The 17,840-nt window shown below is 54.3% G+C and overlaps 2 protein-coding genes across 2 annotated transcripts; one reads left to right on the top strand and one right to left on the bottom strand.

Moving 5' to 3' along the window:
- Positions 1-367: 367 nt before the first annotated feature.
- TGME49_259850 (hypothetical protein) lies at positions 368-6,518 on the bottom strand (the record flags this gene model as incomplete). Its single annotated transcript, XM_018781219.1, has 8 exons — positions 368-404; positions 1,292-1,375; positions 2,007-2,096; positions 2,748-2,910; positions 3,440-3,700; positions 4,340-4,443; positions 4,715-4,876; positions 5,428-6,518. 8 exons carry the CDS (start codon positions 6,516-6,518, stop codon positions 368-370), a joined length of 1,992 nt encoding a protein of 663 aa, XP_018637054.1.
- Positions 6,519-8,118: 1,600 nt separating this feature from the next.
- On the top strand, positions 8,119-17,138 carry TGME49_259860 (hypothetical protein; the record flags this gene model as incomplete). Its single annotated transcript, XM_018781220.1, has 5 exons — positions 8,119-10,631; positions 11,170-14,511; positions 15,015-15,369; positions 16,322-16,384; positions 17,031-17,138. 5 exons carry the CDS (start codon positions 8,119-8,121, stop codon positions 17,136-17,138), a joined length of 6,381 nt encoding a protein of 2,126 aa, XP_018637055.1.
- Positions 17,139-17,840: the final 702 nt, after the last annotated feature.

The raw sequence follows: 17,840 nt of genomic DNA, 5'->3' as shown, positions 1-17,840 counted from the left end.
CTTTACACCAGCGATCAACACATATCAGGACGACACACGCAACTGCTGCTTCCCCAAAATCTCCTCTCCCATTCTGCAGAAGGTGACCGCCCTTCTCTTGCTTCTCGCTTTCTCTTCCTCTCTTGTCTACGCGTCACCGTCTTGCTCTCTTGGACAACGCTCGTTGTCCCTCTTTCGTATCCTCCTCTCCGCCTCTCCATTTCTCTTATATCTGCCTCTCGGTCTCGACCCCTCTTTCCAGTGCGTTGAAATCTCTCGCGCGTTCTCGTTTCTCTTTCGTCTGCGCCTCTACGTTTACTTCCGATTTCCTCTGCCCTCTTTCGTCGCTGGAGACAACGCGGCTCTGTACCTTCTCGGCTTCGTCGCCTCAGCTGCTCGACTGTGAAGCCTGCAACTCGAGGCGCCTGAACACGAACGCATGGACCACAGAAGAGCCGAGAAACACAGTTTCAAGGAACAGAAAGAAACAGAACGCACGAAGGAAGCCATAGTTAGAGAGGAGCAATCAGGGTAGAGAGAAAGAGCAAACGCAGGATACATCGCCACGGCAGACGCGGACCGCGCTTGACTGAAAGACAAAGCCAGCCGTAGTGACACAGCGAGAATCAAATACAGAAGAAAACACCTCTCGAGAAAAGCGGGAAGCGAGTCTTCTGATTGTACGCTGAGCTTCATTCCGATACACCACAGCTCTGCTGAAGCTCCGGGGTCGCGTTGCTACAAAAAGGCGACAGACACAACTACTGAAACAAAATGAACAAAATATGCGAAAAATGAGGAAGTAGGGAAAAACGTCGAGCGAAGCGGTCGAACTGCAGGGTTGCGGTGCATGCACGGAGGAAAAAAGAAAAACAGTTCTCCATTTCCGATTATACAAAATGAAAAAGGAAAAACGTGATGCTGCAGGGGAGTCCCCAGTGCAGCTGTGGCGAGTCCAGAGAGAGACGAAATAATTGGGAGACAGACGAGGTACGCATGAAAAATTCTGTATCTTCAGGATACGCAATCGCTCGTGCCTATGCATGCCTTCACATGAGCGTGTCGACCTATCTTTTTTATCACCGTGTTTACCTCTACGTCTGTCTGTGAGTCTTCCTATTCCATCTACCTACCGACTTCTCCATCGTTATTACCGGTTTGATCTACAGTTCGAAAAGTCGGTCAACAAAAATATAAATATCTTGGTGGACCTGAAACAGCCACTGCAGCGGCAGCACATTTGCCGTCCAGCTCACCCAAAAAACGGGGCTGTCCTTGACTTGACTATCCAAGCGCGTGTGTCTCTTCTCACCTTCGCTGCTGTTTCATTTCTTGCTTCGCCTGTGCGCGTTCCTTCTTCAGCTTCAACTTGAAGAGAAAGCGTTCCTCATGGATCCTGGCGTACAGCCACAGCAAGAAAGAGCGGAGAATGTGGAGATCGAATCGTCTCTCAAAAAACACTGGCTGAACACGGAAGCGTCGGTCACAGACTGCCAAAGCGGAAAGTGCACAGAGCAACAAATTCAACACAGCACTTGCCACTGTAGAGAAATCCAAAAAGCCTTGCAAACCACAGCATCTGTCCACCACAAAAACACTACACCTCGGGAGATACTCGCAGGCATGTCCAAAGTCATCGCGTCCGTACGATGTGCCGGGACGTGTACGCAACAGGAGAGAATCGATTGAAAAGAATTCCTTTTTCTGCTCTCCTATCAGGCGTCTGGATAGCAATCGGACAAGACCTCGCTTCACTGCGTCTGCCGCGCTCCCTGTCGCAACCGACGTCCACGTTTCACCCCGGTAAACCACCGACTCCAGTACATGCGGTCCGCGGTTCCGATATGCTTTTCTATGCATAGACTTATGTCTGGGTGCATAAACGCATTTATGCATGCATAGTATACGCGGCCATATAGAGCTGGACACATATATACGTCTCCATCTATAGATAGAGAGGTAGATAAACATGTGTATAAGTCCTAGACGTGACGATATCGGGGAGATGCGTGTCTTGAGATTTTTACTTGTAGTAATCTTTGGTACGAGACCAGATTTGCAATTCCTCAGGCAGGGGGTCTTGGTGTTGCCAGAGTTGAATCTGCTTCTGCGTCCAGCTGAAGAGAAGAACGAGACACCGACGGGAGGAATAGATTTGACAGAAAAGAGAAAACACGGGGACGCAGGCCGGCTCCAGTGCGGGTTGGTTCGAATGTCCGCAAAGCGGCGAAAAAATGCGATTTATGCAGACACGAGAAAGGCAAGAGACGAAGGAGAGACGTGGAAACGAAGGAAAACGGGAGAGAACTCATGGGCGGGATAGTCGCGAAGAACAAGTCAAGAAATCTCACGACCGTCGAGTAAAGAACAAGATCGAGCAGTCGAGAGTTACCTACATGTGTCGAGGTCAGAAGTACATCCAATCACCTGTGAGTCTCTTGCCCGTCCGGTGGGAACCAATGGAAACGTCTACACACTCATAGACCATTTCACTCAATTTGAACATATTACTGCCGAAAGGACCTAAGGTGACCTCGGGCCTCTACCTCCGCTTTCGTGACAGGCTGCAACAGAGTCATCGCGTCAAATGCGCATTCTCTTGTTTGATACGCAGATATAGACGCGCCCGTTAGTTTGTCTGCTTCCTTATTTATTTGCTTTCCTCCGTACATATACGTATATACATTCACGCATGGTTGTGCACCACTGCATGGATGCGCGGATTCGGTGGACATCCAAGCATCCGTAAATGCGCGTCTCGCACGTACTCGGGTAGAGGAGGCCTGTCAGTTCTCCAGTGTACAGACAGCTCGTTTTGCAAGTCCATCTGCAGCAGACGACCTGCACGGAGGAGCAGAGCCTGGAGTTTCTCGCGAGAAAGCAGGTGAGGAAAAATGACCATCTTCTCCAGCATTGCGTTCTCCTCTCGGTCTGAATCGAGGCCACGGAACACATGAATAATTTCGATAACAGAAACGAAACTCTCCGGTTTCTGGGCCGCCAGCCACAGCGACAGAAGCCCGAGCGACACGAGCAAACGCTTTTGCACGGCCGAAAACGAAAAAAGACAGAGTCGAGCACAAACCACACGCCGATGTCCTCGAGTGTCGCTGTCGTAGCATACGCCCCCCGAGCAGACAACTGAAGGCCGTGCATTGAGTTTCACGATCCCGCAACCCCAAGGCTATTCGACACCAGGTGTGTGACGTCAGCTGTGTGAATGACATCCGAAATGGACGCCTTCTCCGCAAAGGAATGCGCCATTTGCTCGAGGACACACCGACGCTCCTTCTACACTCTCTCGTCTCCATCGCCATGTCTCTCCCCCGCGCCCTGGACAGCGGTCTGCGAACATGAGTGAACTTCTGGATTCATCTACAACTGTGCCTGTATCCACATATACGTATCTACATGTACTTCATGATGAGCACCCTAGCCGGGATTCCGTTCACTTTCCTACCTGTTAGGGACTTCAGTCCAGGGGAGGTGCCGTCTTTCGTGTCGCCTAGTTTGCTTTTTGTCTTCCTTCCACGCGTTTCTGCGGCGCCTTCTGTCCCTTCGTTTGAAATCATCTTTCGCGACGCTCGCGGGTCCGCCTCGAGCTCGGTCACTTCCGTTGGCCGCGCCACCTCGTCTTCGCGCGCGAGGTAAAACAACTCGTTAAAAGGACTGCGAGAAAAGAAGCCCAGCCAGCTGCCGCAGCATGTGCGAACGCTGACGCCTGAGGGGGGGGGCGAAAGGGACAGAGGGGAGGGAGCGGCAACCGATAAAACGCCAAACACACGTCCTGAGCGGGAACGAGAAACCAAGAGGCTGAGCACAGTGCGACGCTAGAAAGTGAAGAATAGCGGGGTGCTGTTGTAGGTCACTGACACGAAGCAGCTGACAGGAGCGCGTCGCCTGCGAGCGACAGCCGTGAGTGGATCAGGAGGGACGTCTCCCAGGTGTAGGTACACTCTGTCGAGCTGTCGAGCGGCACGCAGATAGAACTCGGACGCATGTGAAAAAGGCGAAGGCCGGACGAGGAACCACCGCACACAGACGAAAGCGACATCCAGGCTGCGGGCCGCTCCCAGGGCGTTTCCTGATCCGTATACCCCCCCTCGGATGTGTACATACACCTCGGCCATCATCTACGGTGGACGGACGCCGGTTTCGCTACGCGAGACAGGTCACAATATGTCAGCACCAGCAGATCTGCCACGGTAGTCTCGAGCATCCTGCATCAGTGTGATTGCCCTTGACTCCTGAAATGAAGCCGCGTCGTCCTCACTGTCCTACGGTTCGTCCGGCCCTCTTCCAGAACCACTTAGCCTGTTCCTCCTTCCTCGTGTGGAGACTCTCGCATGTCGACGTTTACCTGCTTGACGCCAGGCGAGACGAGGATACGATCGCTCGAACAGGAGGCGCAACGCCCTGTGGGCCGGGAGGGGACCGCGCTCCTCAAGATAGGCATACAGTTGCCTGCAAAGAAACAAAAACAAACACGAGTCGAGTGCACACTCCAGGCGACCTTGACTGACCTGCATGCGACCTTGACCGACCTGCATGCGAGCTTGACTGACCTGCATCCGACCTTGACCGACCTGCATGCGGCTTGAGCCAAACTGTGCGTGATTTGCCAGAAAGGACATGTGCAGTCAAACGATCTGCAGGCGACATGACTTACAGGCCTGGCTGGGGTCGCTGAACAGCTCTGTCTCTGCGAGTTTCTTCTGAGTGTGCGCTGCCTTACTGGGCAATGGCGACCAGATTCGAGATGGCTTGCTGGCGCCGAAAGTAGAACAGGTCATCGCTGGTTCTGTCTGTTCCGAGGTGACGGAGGTGGAGCACGCGGTTGTGGAGAGACGCCGGCAGGTGTACAGGCAGCCGCACCGCCCGCAGGGAGGCCATCCGACTGCGAGCAAGACAAGGAAGCCAGCGGAACGGTGAACCCCAGAGAGGCAAAGAAAGGAGCGAAGACGCGAGCACTGAAACCGCAGATCCAAGAGTCGCGGAAAGGCGGTGAATCCCACAGTGAGAGGCTGGCCGTGGAGTCCATCCCTCGAGGCAAGCTCCGAGGCAACGTGGAGAGGAAGCGTACTCGTACGGGGACCTCCTCCTCCATATGTGTATATGGGTGCAGGCAGTGTATGTCTCTATGAATATCCAGAGAGAAACAGGACTACTTGAGGCACGACACTCAGCAGACGTATCAGGGAACAGGCAAGGGGAAACGGCGCCACAGGTGAAGAATCCACACACATATAGACATACATGTATATATATATATATATATATATTTATTTATGTGAGAAGGGTGCCTATATATATATACATATATTTATGTGAGAAGGGTGCCACGCGCGTATACTAAAACCAGGTGAGCATCTGTATCTGAATACATGCACATAGGCATCGGACAATCCAAATACTCATGTATATATGGATATAAATGTGTGCACTTGCCTTCGGAAGCAGACGTATGCAGTCCCGCAGGTTTGGTACGGGTCTCGCTCGTGAGGGAGAACTCGGACTTGCTCGACAATTCCGAATTTTCCAAAGAATCTCCAGAGGCGTTCCTGGAGGTACTGGCAGGTCTTGCCCATGGGCAGATTGGTGACTTCGAGGGTATTTGGACCGAAGATGCATGCGGCCTCGTAGCCCGAGCGCGGGTGGTGGTACTGCCAGTCGATCTTCTGCTTGGTTACTTGCGAAAGAAGTGGAAACCGGAAGAAATCCGACTTCACTCGCCGCACGTATGGTTTCTGGAAATACCATTTCATTCGTGTGGCTCCCGGTCGACAGGCGAAGGCCCGCGAAGGAGACAGCAGGGACGAGGGGCGCGCCGGGAAAGTGCTCGGCTGGGCTGAGAGTGCAGTCAAGGTCCCCGGAGACACTGGAAGCCGTGGAGAGGGGGGAGAGCGAGACAGCAGAAATGTCGAGGACAGGCTTCTCGCGAGAAAAGGCCTCGAGAGGAGGAAGTGGGGAGAGGCTGCGAAGACGAGCGAGTACGGAAAGGAAGCGCGAGAAACCGGGGAAGAAGGAGAATCCGAGAGATCTTGGGAGCGTCGCGAGGAACGCGTCAGGGATGTTGATGCCGAAGAAGCGAGCGACGCAGGGAGAGGAGAAAAAAGAGAATGAGCAGAGTTCGAAGCACAGACAGGTGCGAAGCCGCCAAGAGAGGAAGAAGCAGAAACCGGGAGAGACATCGAGGAGGCGCGCAAGTTCTCTGAAGAGAAAGGAGCGGCAGGAGAGACATGAAAGGACCCGCGAGACAGACGGGAAGAGCGGAAGGATGAAGAAACCGACAGAGAACGAGACGAAGGACAGGTAGAAAAGGAAGAACGGGAAGAACAGAAAGAGAAGTGCTTGCACAGAGGGCGCTGCAACGAGGTACCGAGAAGTGACGAAAGTCCATCGAACGGCTGCGATCTCTTTTCTTTCGTCCTTGCGCCGACGACAAGAGACTCTTCTCGTCTTCCAGTTGTGACAGCAGCGCGAGGAGAAGTCCACGCGCCTCGAGAAGAAGAAACGCGAAGGAAAGTGGTAGCCCCCATGGTGGTGATAAGTAGGCCAGTCCTTTTTTCTTTCTAAGCGACATTTGTCATCTCCCTCCACCGTTCTGATCCCTCCCTCTCAACTTCGTCCTTCTTCTGTCCTTTCTCCTCTTTTTCTCTTGCTGATAGATTCTCTTGTTCTCCTCTCTGTGGCCTCTCTGCCTCCTCCTTCGGTCCTCCCTTCTCTCTTCCTCTGCCGCGATTCCTCTTCCTCCGTTCCTCTCCTCCGCCCCTCCTCACCCGGTCTCCTCTCGCCAATCTGGAGCAGACGATGAGCGGGAAAACTTTTGGAGAAGGGACGAGGAACCTGGAGGGAAGGGTGACGGCGAAGGAGACAAGAAAAAGGAGAAAGGGAGGTAACGGCGGAGAGCGCCCTCTCCTCGGCTATTCGGTGACGGTCGCCGAAGAGCGTCGCGTCCTCTCCCCACTCTGGTTTACAGAGAAACAGAGAAAGCAGATGAAACTCGGAAACGGTGCAAGAAGATAACTGAAGAGAAGAAAGATATACGGAAGACGAACAGATTCGCTGCACAGCACGAGACGGGGAAAAGGAGCTGCATGCGATCTGCGAATATTCTCCGCATGCGCACTCACACACACACAAACCCGGCTGGAAGAAAAACTCCTACTCGTTCGCTGAATGTCGGGGGCGGGCGAGCCGGAAAGGCACTCTTCTTTCTCTGTTTTTCGTTTCAGGGAGCTTTTCTTCCCTGTCTATGCTTCCTCTTTTCTCTCTGCCTTCTCCATTTGCCTGGGTCTTGCCCTGGAAATCCACTTCTCTTTTTCGGGGGTCTTCGGCCGGCGAAGCGCCAGGCGAGTGACCTCCCCATTCCTGGGGGCGCCAACCTGAAGAAAGAGGTGAAACGAAGTCGATTTTTAGAAACGAAACTTTTCTGTTCAACTCACTTCCCGGTCCACATTATCGTTGTCTCTCTCAATCCTTCGTTCCCGCTGGAGGCGTCTCTTCTTGCTCTCGCCGTCAAACGGAAGAGCAAGCGAGCGGCTATCTGCTGTCCTTTTCTTTTTTTATGTTCGCTTTTCACTCTCTTCTCCTTGGCTTCAGTCGTCGTTTCTCTGCGTATGCAAAACCTTTCTTTTCGACGCGTCCCGTGCAATGGAATATACCAACAGGTAATTTCGATCCGGATTCAGCCAGATCTCGGGGCCGCAACCTGTGGCTAATTCTGCCCTCCGTGCAGAGTGAAGAGGCTTTACGCCCTTCGTCGGTCTCAGTCTCTCCTTGTTCGATCTTTTACGCTTTTCGCTCCGCTTTCGCCTTCTCGGCTTTGTTTCCTCTACTCTCCTGAGCGATCTTCTCTGTCCTCGGTCTCTCCTTCCAGGTTCCCTCCCGGCTGGCTTCCACCGCCGTCGTTCTCTCTCTTCGTTTCCCCGTTTCTGCGGCTGATCTCTGTTCTCTGAGTCCTCTCGCGTTCTTTTCCCCTCTCCGCGAGGCTGGATTCTTGCGTCAGTTTCATGGTCAGACAAGCCGCCTTGAAGGAGGCATCTGGGCCTGACTGGACTCGCAGATGCGCGCCGAGAACTTGGATCGGGAACTCACGTCCATTCGAGACGAGCACCGTGAGTCCGCCTCGCCGACGAAATGGAGGCTGAGAGACAAAAGCGCAGAAGGAGCGGGGCGTCTGCTTCGTGCTCGCCCGCAGGGTCTTCACCCTCTTCCCCAGTCTCTTCCGTCTGTTCCTTCTTTCCGTTCGGTGTTCCCTCCTCCTTTGGGAGACTGGAGTTGTCTTCGACCTCGATGACGTCATGGCTTCTCTTCCTCCACTGGGTGGCCGCGCAGCTTCCTGTCGCCCCGGCGTCGGCTGGATTTGCAAAGTTCGAAGGCAGCAGGCACCAACGGGGAATCCCCTCCCGTCGCGAAGGCGGCAGACTTCTCGCGGATCGGTCCGTCGGCACACGCGCTCTCGCTCGCTTCCCAGAAGCTCTCGGCGACTCCGCGGGCGACAACATGCCAGGAGCGCTGCTGAGAGCTCGGCCAACGCGAGAACTGGAGACCGACCATCTTCATGCAGAAAACGGAGCAGGTGGGTGCGGTGCTCGCCCCTCCGCGTCCTCGACTTCGTCGCGTGACGTGAGGTCTTTTGCTGCGGTGACATCGCATGCAGATGCGCAGATACACGGCTCAGTCGCCGATGCACAGCCGACGCTCGGCGTCTCGAGCTTCGCCCCGGCCAGTCTGTTCTCTGCTTCGCCTTCGGGAAGGCATGCGCCTCGACACCATGCCCCCACTGAAGAGCCTCTTGCCCGCGCCTTCGCGGTGCTCGTCCGCAGCCTGACCGATCCCATCGAGAAGGCCTTGCAGACAGGAGACACGGTACTGCTTCGCGCCTTCCTCAGTCCTCTTACAGCCGAAACCGAGCACTCGGCTCAGGCCTCTCATCCCTTGTCTTTCCCTGCGTTCAGCCAACGCGTCGAGGCGCGCGCCGCCATGGAGTGCCTCAGAGAAACGATCCTGACGTCGAATTCGTTCTCATTTTCGTTTTCGTCGTCATCGTCTTTCTCGTCTTCGTCGTTTTTTTCTCCTTTCTTGTCTCTGGATGCATCGGCCGTCGACGCTTCGCCGCTTCCTTCTGTGTCTGCAACTCTCGTACCTTCGCTCGGCTTTCCGGCTCTAGCGACTTGGGCTGTCCAGACAGCAGAGGCGTTTCGGGCGTCAGACGGATCTGTGGGGTCGGGGAAGCGTGACCGCAGAACGGAGGAGTCTCTGTGTGCTTGCGAGGGAGATGGAGAACCTGAAAGGCGTTCCGCGACGAACTGCAAGCAGCGACGAACACACAGCATGCATGCAGACACCGGGGGCGACGCACAGATAGCAGAGCAGCGGGACGCGGAGGACGAAGATGTGGAGAGGGGGGTGCTGGAAGAGAGACGACGCGTGAGCGAATCGCCAGACTCAGGGAGCGACAGTGCGACAGGAGCTCTTTGTTCGCCGAACGAAGAAGAGAGCGAGGAGACAGAGAGTGGCGAGGCAAAGCGACGAGCTGCTTTGCGAGTCTTTCTCGACGACAGGATTTTCTTGTTGACGCAGGTCGCCGCAGTGAAGATCGCTGCATGCGCCGTTGCATCCGTAACTGCTGCCACTGTTGAGGATCTTCTCAACGGTCTCGGACAACATGTCTCACCTGCCGCTTCCTCGTCTCTGTCCTCTGAGCGTTCTTCTTCCTCTTGTGTCTCGTCTGCAATTCGTTCCGCGGCCTCGCTGCCTCCTGCCGCTCCTCCTTCGCCTCGCGTCACCTCGCGGTCCCCGCCGACTGAGGTCCACGCAGCGGCCGGAACAGAGGAGACAGGGGAGCAGAGCGAAGACGCCCCTGCATGCAGCGTCGAGAGAGCGAGACAGAGCAGCATCATGGAGGAAACGTGCAGGCGGGATGGTGGCGGTGCGACAGCCAGCCATTCGCAGGCAAAGGCGAACGTCGCATTGCTCGACTGCATGTGGTGGTATCTTCTTCTGAGAATCCACGAGCTCCTCGAAGTCACCCGAGCCTTCTCTTTTGCCTCGTCGCCGCTCGCCTCTTCTGGCCCCGATGAAGTGTCTCCTTCTCAGCTGTATCCGCCGCCTCTCGCCGCGCTTGGTTGCCGTGTAAAACGCGAGCGAGACGCTGCCGAGGACGAGGACAGAGGCGTCCAGCGGTGTCGCTTCGACGCAGCTGAAAACGGACGTCGACTGTCGATTCGAGCGGCAGAGACAGGATCGGGTACAGGGCAAGGCGCGACCGCCGACGGAGAGACGACGAACGACTTTGACGAAGATGAAAGACAGGCGGTCAAACGCGGTGGCGCACAGAGAGAAGAAGCAGGAAGGGCAGAGCGAAAAGGAGAAGGGAGAGCAGGACGAGAAGGAGAGGAAACACATACAGGAGACAGGCATGGGGGAGATGTAGCGGGAGGAGCGGAAGTAGGAACAAGCAGAGAAGGGGAAGGACAGTATGTGGAAGTGAGGGAACGAATTTTTCGCTCGACGCAAATCCTAGGGCGACTTCTTTGCTATCTGAAGAAGCTGCAAATGCACTCGCTTGGTGCGACGCGGCAGGCCTCAGAGGCCAGAGGTTCTCCTGTCTCGCCTAGCATCGATCGACAGTCCAGCGAGTTTCGCAGGTGAGGAGACTCAACAGTTCGCCGCCTTTCCAGAAGACGTCCATAGGCGGTAGTAGAGCTATGTAGTGGATACACAGACACGCAAATGCCCTTTTACCCAGCTTTACAAACATGCAGCCATGTCCAGACGCAGGGGGGTCAGCCAGTGCCGCTCGGCTGGGGTGTCACTGTGTCTGTGTGGTTCTCTGGTGGAGAGAAGAAGGGATGTTTACGCATACGCAGCCTATGCGAAAATGCATCTGTATACACATGTGCACACGTTTTAAAAACTATATATATATATATATATATATATGTATTATACATATATATACGTACACATACATGTGTGTATTTTCGCATATGTATATGTTTATGTATATATACATATATATATATATATATATATATACATATATTTATACATGGATATGTGTGTGCATCTATCGATTTGTGTATCCTTTCTGTGTTGCAGGAGAGATGTTCAGTTTTTATCGAAGTTTTTTTTAGGTTGGACCTTTCTTCCTGTGTGAATGTGTCTCTCTTGTTTTCGCACCAGGGATGGAAATCCATGTTCCCCTCCGTCGCCTCCGTTAGGCGAGAACGCGTCGACCTCTGCTGCTGTGGGGACCGAGTATGCGGGTCTCGCGACAGCTACGCCAGAGAGCGGCGGAGATGAGCGAGAGAAGCAAGGCAGAGAAGAAGCGCATGCCGGTGTCGCAGAGCCGCAAGGCGTCTCCGGAATTCTCGAAAAGGTCGAGTTCAACATGCGTCTGCTCTGCGCGTCCATCGGAAACTGCTTCGAGCGATGGCCCTCGATGCCTCCTCTGCAGATGTACGATCGTCTTCTGCTCCCTGAGAGATCAGACGGTTCTTCGTCCTCTTCTCCTTCCCCGTCTTCGTCTGCCTCTTCTGCGTCTCGTGCGTCTTCCGTGGGTGCGGTGTCGTCCCCTTGCTCCTCTTCCTCTGCTTCGCTCGAGCCGCTGTCTGCCGGGGAGAGCGTGGTGGCTGTCTCGGCGCCTTCGCGTCTGCACGCAGCAAGTCGCGAGGCTGCCCCCGCGCTGGATGGAAGGTGGGCAAGCAGGCTGGGGAACACAGGCAAGGAAACGCAAGAGCGTCCGGCTGTCGTCGCTCTGAGTTCCGAGGAAAGGGCAGATCGACGGGGAGAGCAGGGAGACGGGGAGAGAGCAGAGAGGAGTTGCCGAGATGGAGCGGAGCGAGAGAAGGAAATTCGAGATCTCGGAGCAGTGGCGAGCGGGGAAGACGCGAATGGAGACGACAGGCGCGAGACCAGTGGAAGTAGCGAGAGACGGCAAAGCTCCGCGGAGAAGGCGAAGAGGCGTCAGACGGGGAAGGAGGCGGGAGGGGCGTGGTTGGAGAGGTCGTTCTTTGCGTGTGGAGTCGAGAGGCGAAGCGAGAAGCCTGGAGAGGAGGGCGGAGAAGGCGATGAAGATTGGTGTCTTTCCCCTCAACTGCATCAGCTCGTCGACGCGGCGAAGCTTCGAGCAGACATGCACGTTTTTGTCGAAGAAAATGTCTTTTTTCTTCTCTCCCACTTGCACCAAGTAGCCTCCGAGCACGAGGAAGTGGCTGCGGCGTTCGACCTTCTCGCCAAACAGGGCGCCGTGTCGCCGCTCTTCCTCCTCTCAGGCGCATGGACTCCCTGGCGAGAGATTCGCGAGCTGCGGCTCGGCGCCCTGATGACTACGCAGGCGAAAATCCGAGAGTTGTGGGCAGAGAAAGATCTGTGGCGATCGCTTCTCGACGGAATGCAGAAGGAGGTACAGAGACGGGGAAGAGAAGAGAGAGAAAGACGAGAGCGAGAACGAGAAGAGAACACGGTCGAGGACCATGGCGAGAATACGGATCTTTCCGACCATCAAGAATCTGGCAAAGAAGGCGACGCAACGCGCAAGCCGGAAGAGAGCAACGGACGACTCCAGAACGAAGCTGCAGGAGGCATCTCGATGCCTGGAAAGCGTCACGACGTCTCCCTTCCGCTTGCGGATGCACCAGTCAGAGAACAGGAAAGCCTCGAAGACAGAGGAGCGGGAAGAAGAGGACGTGAGCGAGAAGGCGACGGAGACGAGCGCAGGAAAGCGGAGAAGAGAAACGACCTCTTTGAGGGAGAGAGAGGTGGAATGTATCCTGAGGTCAGCGACGGCGGAAATGTGGCGAGGATGGACGATCACTGGAACGAACGGGCGGAGGGAAATGCAATCGCGCGACCGGACGTCGGGGACGGAGGTCGCCGGCGCGGGTCGAGCCTTCGAGAAAACGCTTCCTCGCGAAGCGTGCATGCGACTGTCTGCCGTGACAGCAGCAGTGCGGCCAGCGACGAAGCTGGAGATCCACTTGTCTGGCAGGGAAGTCGAGGAAGGAACAGAGGAGAAGAAACGCAGGTGCTTGGGTCTCAGACATGTAACAGAGAAGAGGAGCCACAACGACGTCAGCGAGCGCTCTCGAGCTGCGAGCCTTGCTCGAGTTCTACCTCGTCTTCCCCATTCCCTTCTTCTGGGTTCTCCAGTTCTCCCGCTTCGTCGTCGTTTTCTGCGTTTTCATCGGCGGTTGCGAATTCTTCGCGTGGGCTGCGAGAGGCGCTTCTGACGTTCTGGTCTTGGGGAGGCTCTGGGGAGTCCAGGGAGGAGACGCGCCACCCCGGCGGCCTCGCGGCAAGGCCTGCGCACTTTGGACGAGGAGACAGGGCCGTGGCGGCGGGCGACAGAGCCGTAGAAAGGCCGAGGCCGGCGAAGGAAGGCGGCGACGAAGATGCGGAACAGACAAAAAACAGGGAAGCCGCCGGCCGTGGAGAGAGGGGGAAGAGGACGGGTGGAGAATACGACGGTGGCCGTGTTGACAGACAGGAGGGAGAACGAGAGAGGACAGAGGATATCGCTATGGGGCACAAAGAAGCGAGGGAGGAAGAAGGAGATGAGAGCCGAGTGACCAAGGAGAAAGGAGATGAGGCAACCACGGAGGACAGCGAAGACGGAGAATCAGACGCACAGAGGGAAGAACAGGGAGGGCAGGAGGAGCGAGAACACAAGAGAGGGGAGGTGACACGAGAAGAAGCAGACACAGGCAAAGAAGCGCAAGGGAGAGGCAGCGAAGACGAAGCGAGAGCAAGCGAGGCAGAAACAAACCGAGCAATTGCAGCAGGCGAAGAAATGGAGAGAGGGAAGGAACAGGGGACGTCAAAGGGTGATGAAGACCCGGACATGGAGGAGCGACGAGCTGGAGAGGAGACACGACAGTCACAGGATGACGAAGGAAGGAGACCGGATGGCCACAGAGGAGGCGACGAAGAGGAGCAGAAAAGAGAGAAGCCTGCGAAGGAGAGGAGAAAGAGACAGCGACCGGAGAACAGCGAGGGTGAGAAAGACATGCAGAGAGAGCAGACGAGCGAGAGAACAGATGCGCCTTCCCAGGCGGCAACAAAGAAGCCAAGGGGCTGCAGGCCTGAGGTGCGCACAGAGGACGAAAAGCGGAGAGAAGGCGAGAGCGACGAAGATGAGGTTCCTGCACACGATGGCGACGACCTTGAAGAATCGCGGAGACCTGAAGAAGACGGAGAAGAAGCAACGCGGCACTCAGGCGTCATCGAGGCAGAGGTGGACGATGAAACTGCTCTGTGTCTCAGTTCCTGTTTCTGGGAATCGGAGACCAACGTGGTCGTCGCAGATGCGCTTCTCTCTGCAGCTGCAGATCTCATCACAGAGCCTGAGAAGCGAACATCTTCACTGCGCTCCTCTTCTCCGCATTCTTCTTCCTCTTCTTCGTCTTCTTCGTCTATTGTGCCGTCTGCAGTGGCGCGAGCGTCACCGACTGTGCAGTGGAAAGAGGCGGCGGACATGAAACCACGGAGTTTACTCGATCCGCACCCGGGCGAACGGCGAGAAGAGTACGCGCGTTTCTGCATGCAGTGGGAGCCGTGGTGCGGCTCGCATTTTCACTCACGCGGGCCGCTTCCTGTGCACATCTGGTTTGCTTGAGAGGCGATAGGACATGCGATGGACAGCGCCTGTGGCGCAGGAGACGCCGAGTGACATCAGCGTAGTGACAGACAGAAAGACAGACAGACACATCAGTTGACCGCCTTCAAAGACTTGCAAGAAACATGTCGGTAGAGAGTCGCAGAGGGGCAAAAAGGCCTGGGAACAAGCAGGTTTCCGAGACCTATCCATCGGTGCACAGAAGCACAGGCGAAGCGTTTGCGTTCCTCACGGAAGCAGCGCTGCTTTGTGATTTCCGACTCTTGGCTCTGTTTTCCTCTACTTTCACTGTCCCTCTCTTCTTCCAGCTCCTCCTGTGGTGCTCCGCTTTTTGTTTTCTTCTGTTTCAGCCCCCTCTTCCTTTTCTCCTCCACTTCCCCTTCATCGCGTTTTTTCTTTGTGCTCCTCCCAGGTGGGATTCAGACCCTGTAGACACGAGCCCAGAGCGCGTGGCGGAGTCTCGCGTGCGACCGCGACGAAAGAAGGGGGAAGGCGGGAGAAGGGAGACCAGAACTGGTTCGTCCGACAAAGAGAACAGCAGTGTGCAGGAGGGAAGGCGACTCGAGAAGCGCGTCTCTTGGACCTCTTCAGACGACGTTGAAGAGCGACGCAGAGGAGACGCGGACCAGCTCAATGCAGCTTCCAAGCGGTACCGAAAGTATCGAGACGCCGTGGGCGACCCAGACCTCGCGCGGCAAATTCTCAATGCCAGACACCCAGGCGCAGGTCCCGTCTGTCGACCTCAGCGCAAGTGGGAAGCAGCAGATGTGAGTTTCCTATGCTCGCTCAGCCTCTAAAATGGATATGCAGCGCCTTCTGAAACGCGGCTCTGCACATATGGATTCACACACTGAATAGTGCATGCTCATATATATATATATATATATATATCGAGCGAGAGAGAGAGAGGAAGGAAAACGTAGATGACACGTATGGAAAAAAGTATAACGTGGGACGTTCTGCAGCGCCTCATACTGAACGAGGCATTTATGTTTCGATATATATATATATATATATATATATATGTACGTATGTGTATTGATAAACATTTGTGTAGATGTATATATGTGTATATTTGTGCGCATATTGGAATGCATATATGTGGATATAAGTTGTTTTAGAGTGACGTGTGGCAACAGTTTGTCCTGTAGGAAAGCACAATGTAGAGGAAGGGCTGGAATACACATGCACAGAGAGTCCTAGCGGCTCCTTGTTTCACCTGTCGAAACCCTGAGAATGCGTAGTCTGCGAGTTGTTCTCAAGTCTTGACGCAGATGGCATCGGCAATTCGCTTTCCAGCAAAACACAAGCGTGCAGACAAAGATGCACTTGTAGCGTCGTGATATATATATATATATATATATATGAATGCGTGAACGTATACCAATATGTCCATGTGTACGGATGTGCATACGTATGAATATATCTATCTATTCTGATATGTTTAGATTACATATGGTTTGTTTTATATGTGCATATACATAAAGATATACACACACATTCAAATAGAAATTATATATATGCTTAAATGTTGGTTTCTGGTTACCCAATAGGGTGCGGCACAGTGGTGCCCGTTCGAGTTGTTGAGTCAGAAGGACTGAAGTTGGTGTCCGAATATAAAAAACAAATTAGATTCCCACAACTGCATGCAGCGCGCAATAGTCGTACCGGGTGGGAGATACACTGCGCCTTTTGAGAGTTCTTTTCTTTCCTTTTCAGGAGCAGCTGCTGGTGGCGGGAGTCAACATGTTTGGTGTCGGCAAATGGAACGAAGTACACAAGGTGAGCATCTTCTTTGTTTCTGCCAAGGCTGCCGTCCAAGGGAATGTGATCCTTTTTTAAAGCAACAGCGAGTCTGCATTCATGTGTGCAGAAGGCGTCAAGTGTTTTCCCGGTAGCTGTCACCTGCGTTCCAGGGAACGAGTTCTTGTCTGCTTTGTGTCTTGTTAAAACTCTGGATTCAAGCCTTTGGTGGCGCAGCGTTTCGATGTTTCTGCGGCCTGCCCTCGCCGAAAGAGACGCAGGGAACAGTGTGGAGGAATCGAAAAAATGTGATTTAACTGAGACAGATGGCCCGACGAGCCCGGTGTCTGTACAGCCGAGACCGAGAGGTGGGTGATGCTGGGAAATCGGGGGTTATTATTTGTCAAGAAGTTCGCGCACTGCAGAATCTCGTGAGGGTGTTTCTTCCGTGCATGCGGCTAGTGCGTATGCTTCACCAAGGTTCACTGCAAAAATTGATAGTAACCGAACTTCGTTTCTCGAGCCGGGGGGAGACACCAGCACTTGCTCAAGTCTGTTCTGTTCGTTTTCGTGTATCCAGGGCCTCCGCGAGTTCCCTTTTCTTTTTTTACATGGACATGTGCCTTGTCCGTCTTTCGCTTCTTTTTCTGAAGGCACTTACACACTTGTTTTTATTTGTCTGCAGTTCTTCCCACCCCTTCGCCGCTTCTCTCCACCTCAGCTGAAGGACAAGTTCAGGATCCTCCAGAAGCTTCTGCATGTGTGTCAGGACACCTACAGATTCATCGAGTAGCGCCCTGTTTGTTTACATCATGTTTCCCACTCTGGAATAAATACTCTTCTCCCCATTGTCTCTTCGAAGCAAGGGTCTCTCTCTGCGTGTCATTTTTCCTTGTGAATACAGTGCCACAAGCACGTGAGCGTTTCGTCGTCTTTCTCTAGTTGCCACCCGAATGGACTGTCTTGAAACCTCTTCTCTGCATGCACCTTAAGGAATTCGAAACTCAACGAGAAATCCACTGCTTGTTGTTCCGTAAACAGCTTCTGCCTAGAGACGCACAATGCCAGCATGCTGAGGTTCGACCAACTGACTTGCCTCCCTCCCTACTCACGAGACACTCAACATGCGCATGGAGCCCAGAATAGAATTTGGGTTTGGGGAGCAGGCAACTCCTGTAAAGACATACGGGAAAAAGGCCTTCAGATGCGATTTCTGTCTTTATCCTTCTGTCTACGGATCGCCCCTGTCGTTTGGTGCCACCCGATGGATGCTAGGAGAAGTAAAAATACCGGAACGGTGTTCATTCCTTTCGATTTGTTTCGACAGTGAAGCCCAGCGCGTCGCCACTAGTTTCCTTTTTCTGCAAACGAAAACAGTCCAGGCGACGGTGCAGGATACCGACACCCTGAATAGCCACCGCGAGAGGAAAACGTTCGCACTTCTTCGAACTCATTTTTCATGAAACAAGCGCCTCGGTTCACTCGCACAAAGCCG

The sequence above is a fragment of the Toxoplasma gondii genome, chromosome VIIb (assembly GCF_000006565.2).
Source record: "Toxoplasma gondii ME49 chromosome VIIb, whole genome shotgun sequence".
NCBI classification, from domain to species: domain Eukaryota; phylum Apicomplexa; class Conoidasida; order Eucoccidiorida; family Sarcocystidae; genus Toxoplasma; species Toxoplasma gondii.
Note: the sequence above shows the minus strand (reverse complement) of the source record. Positions and strands in the feature narration are given on the sequence as shown.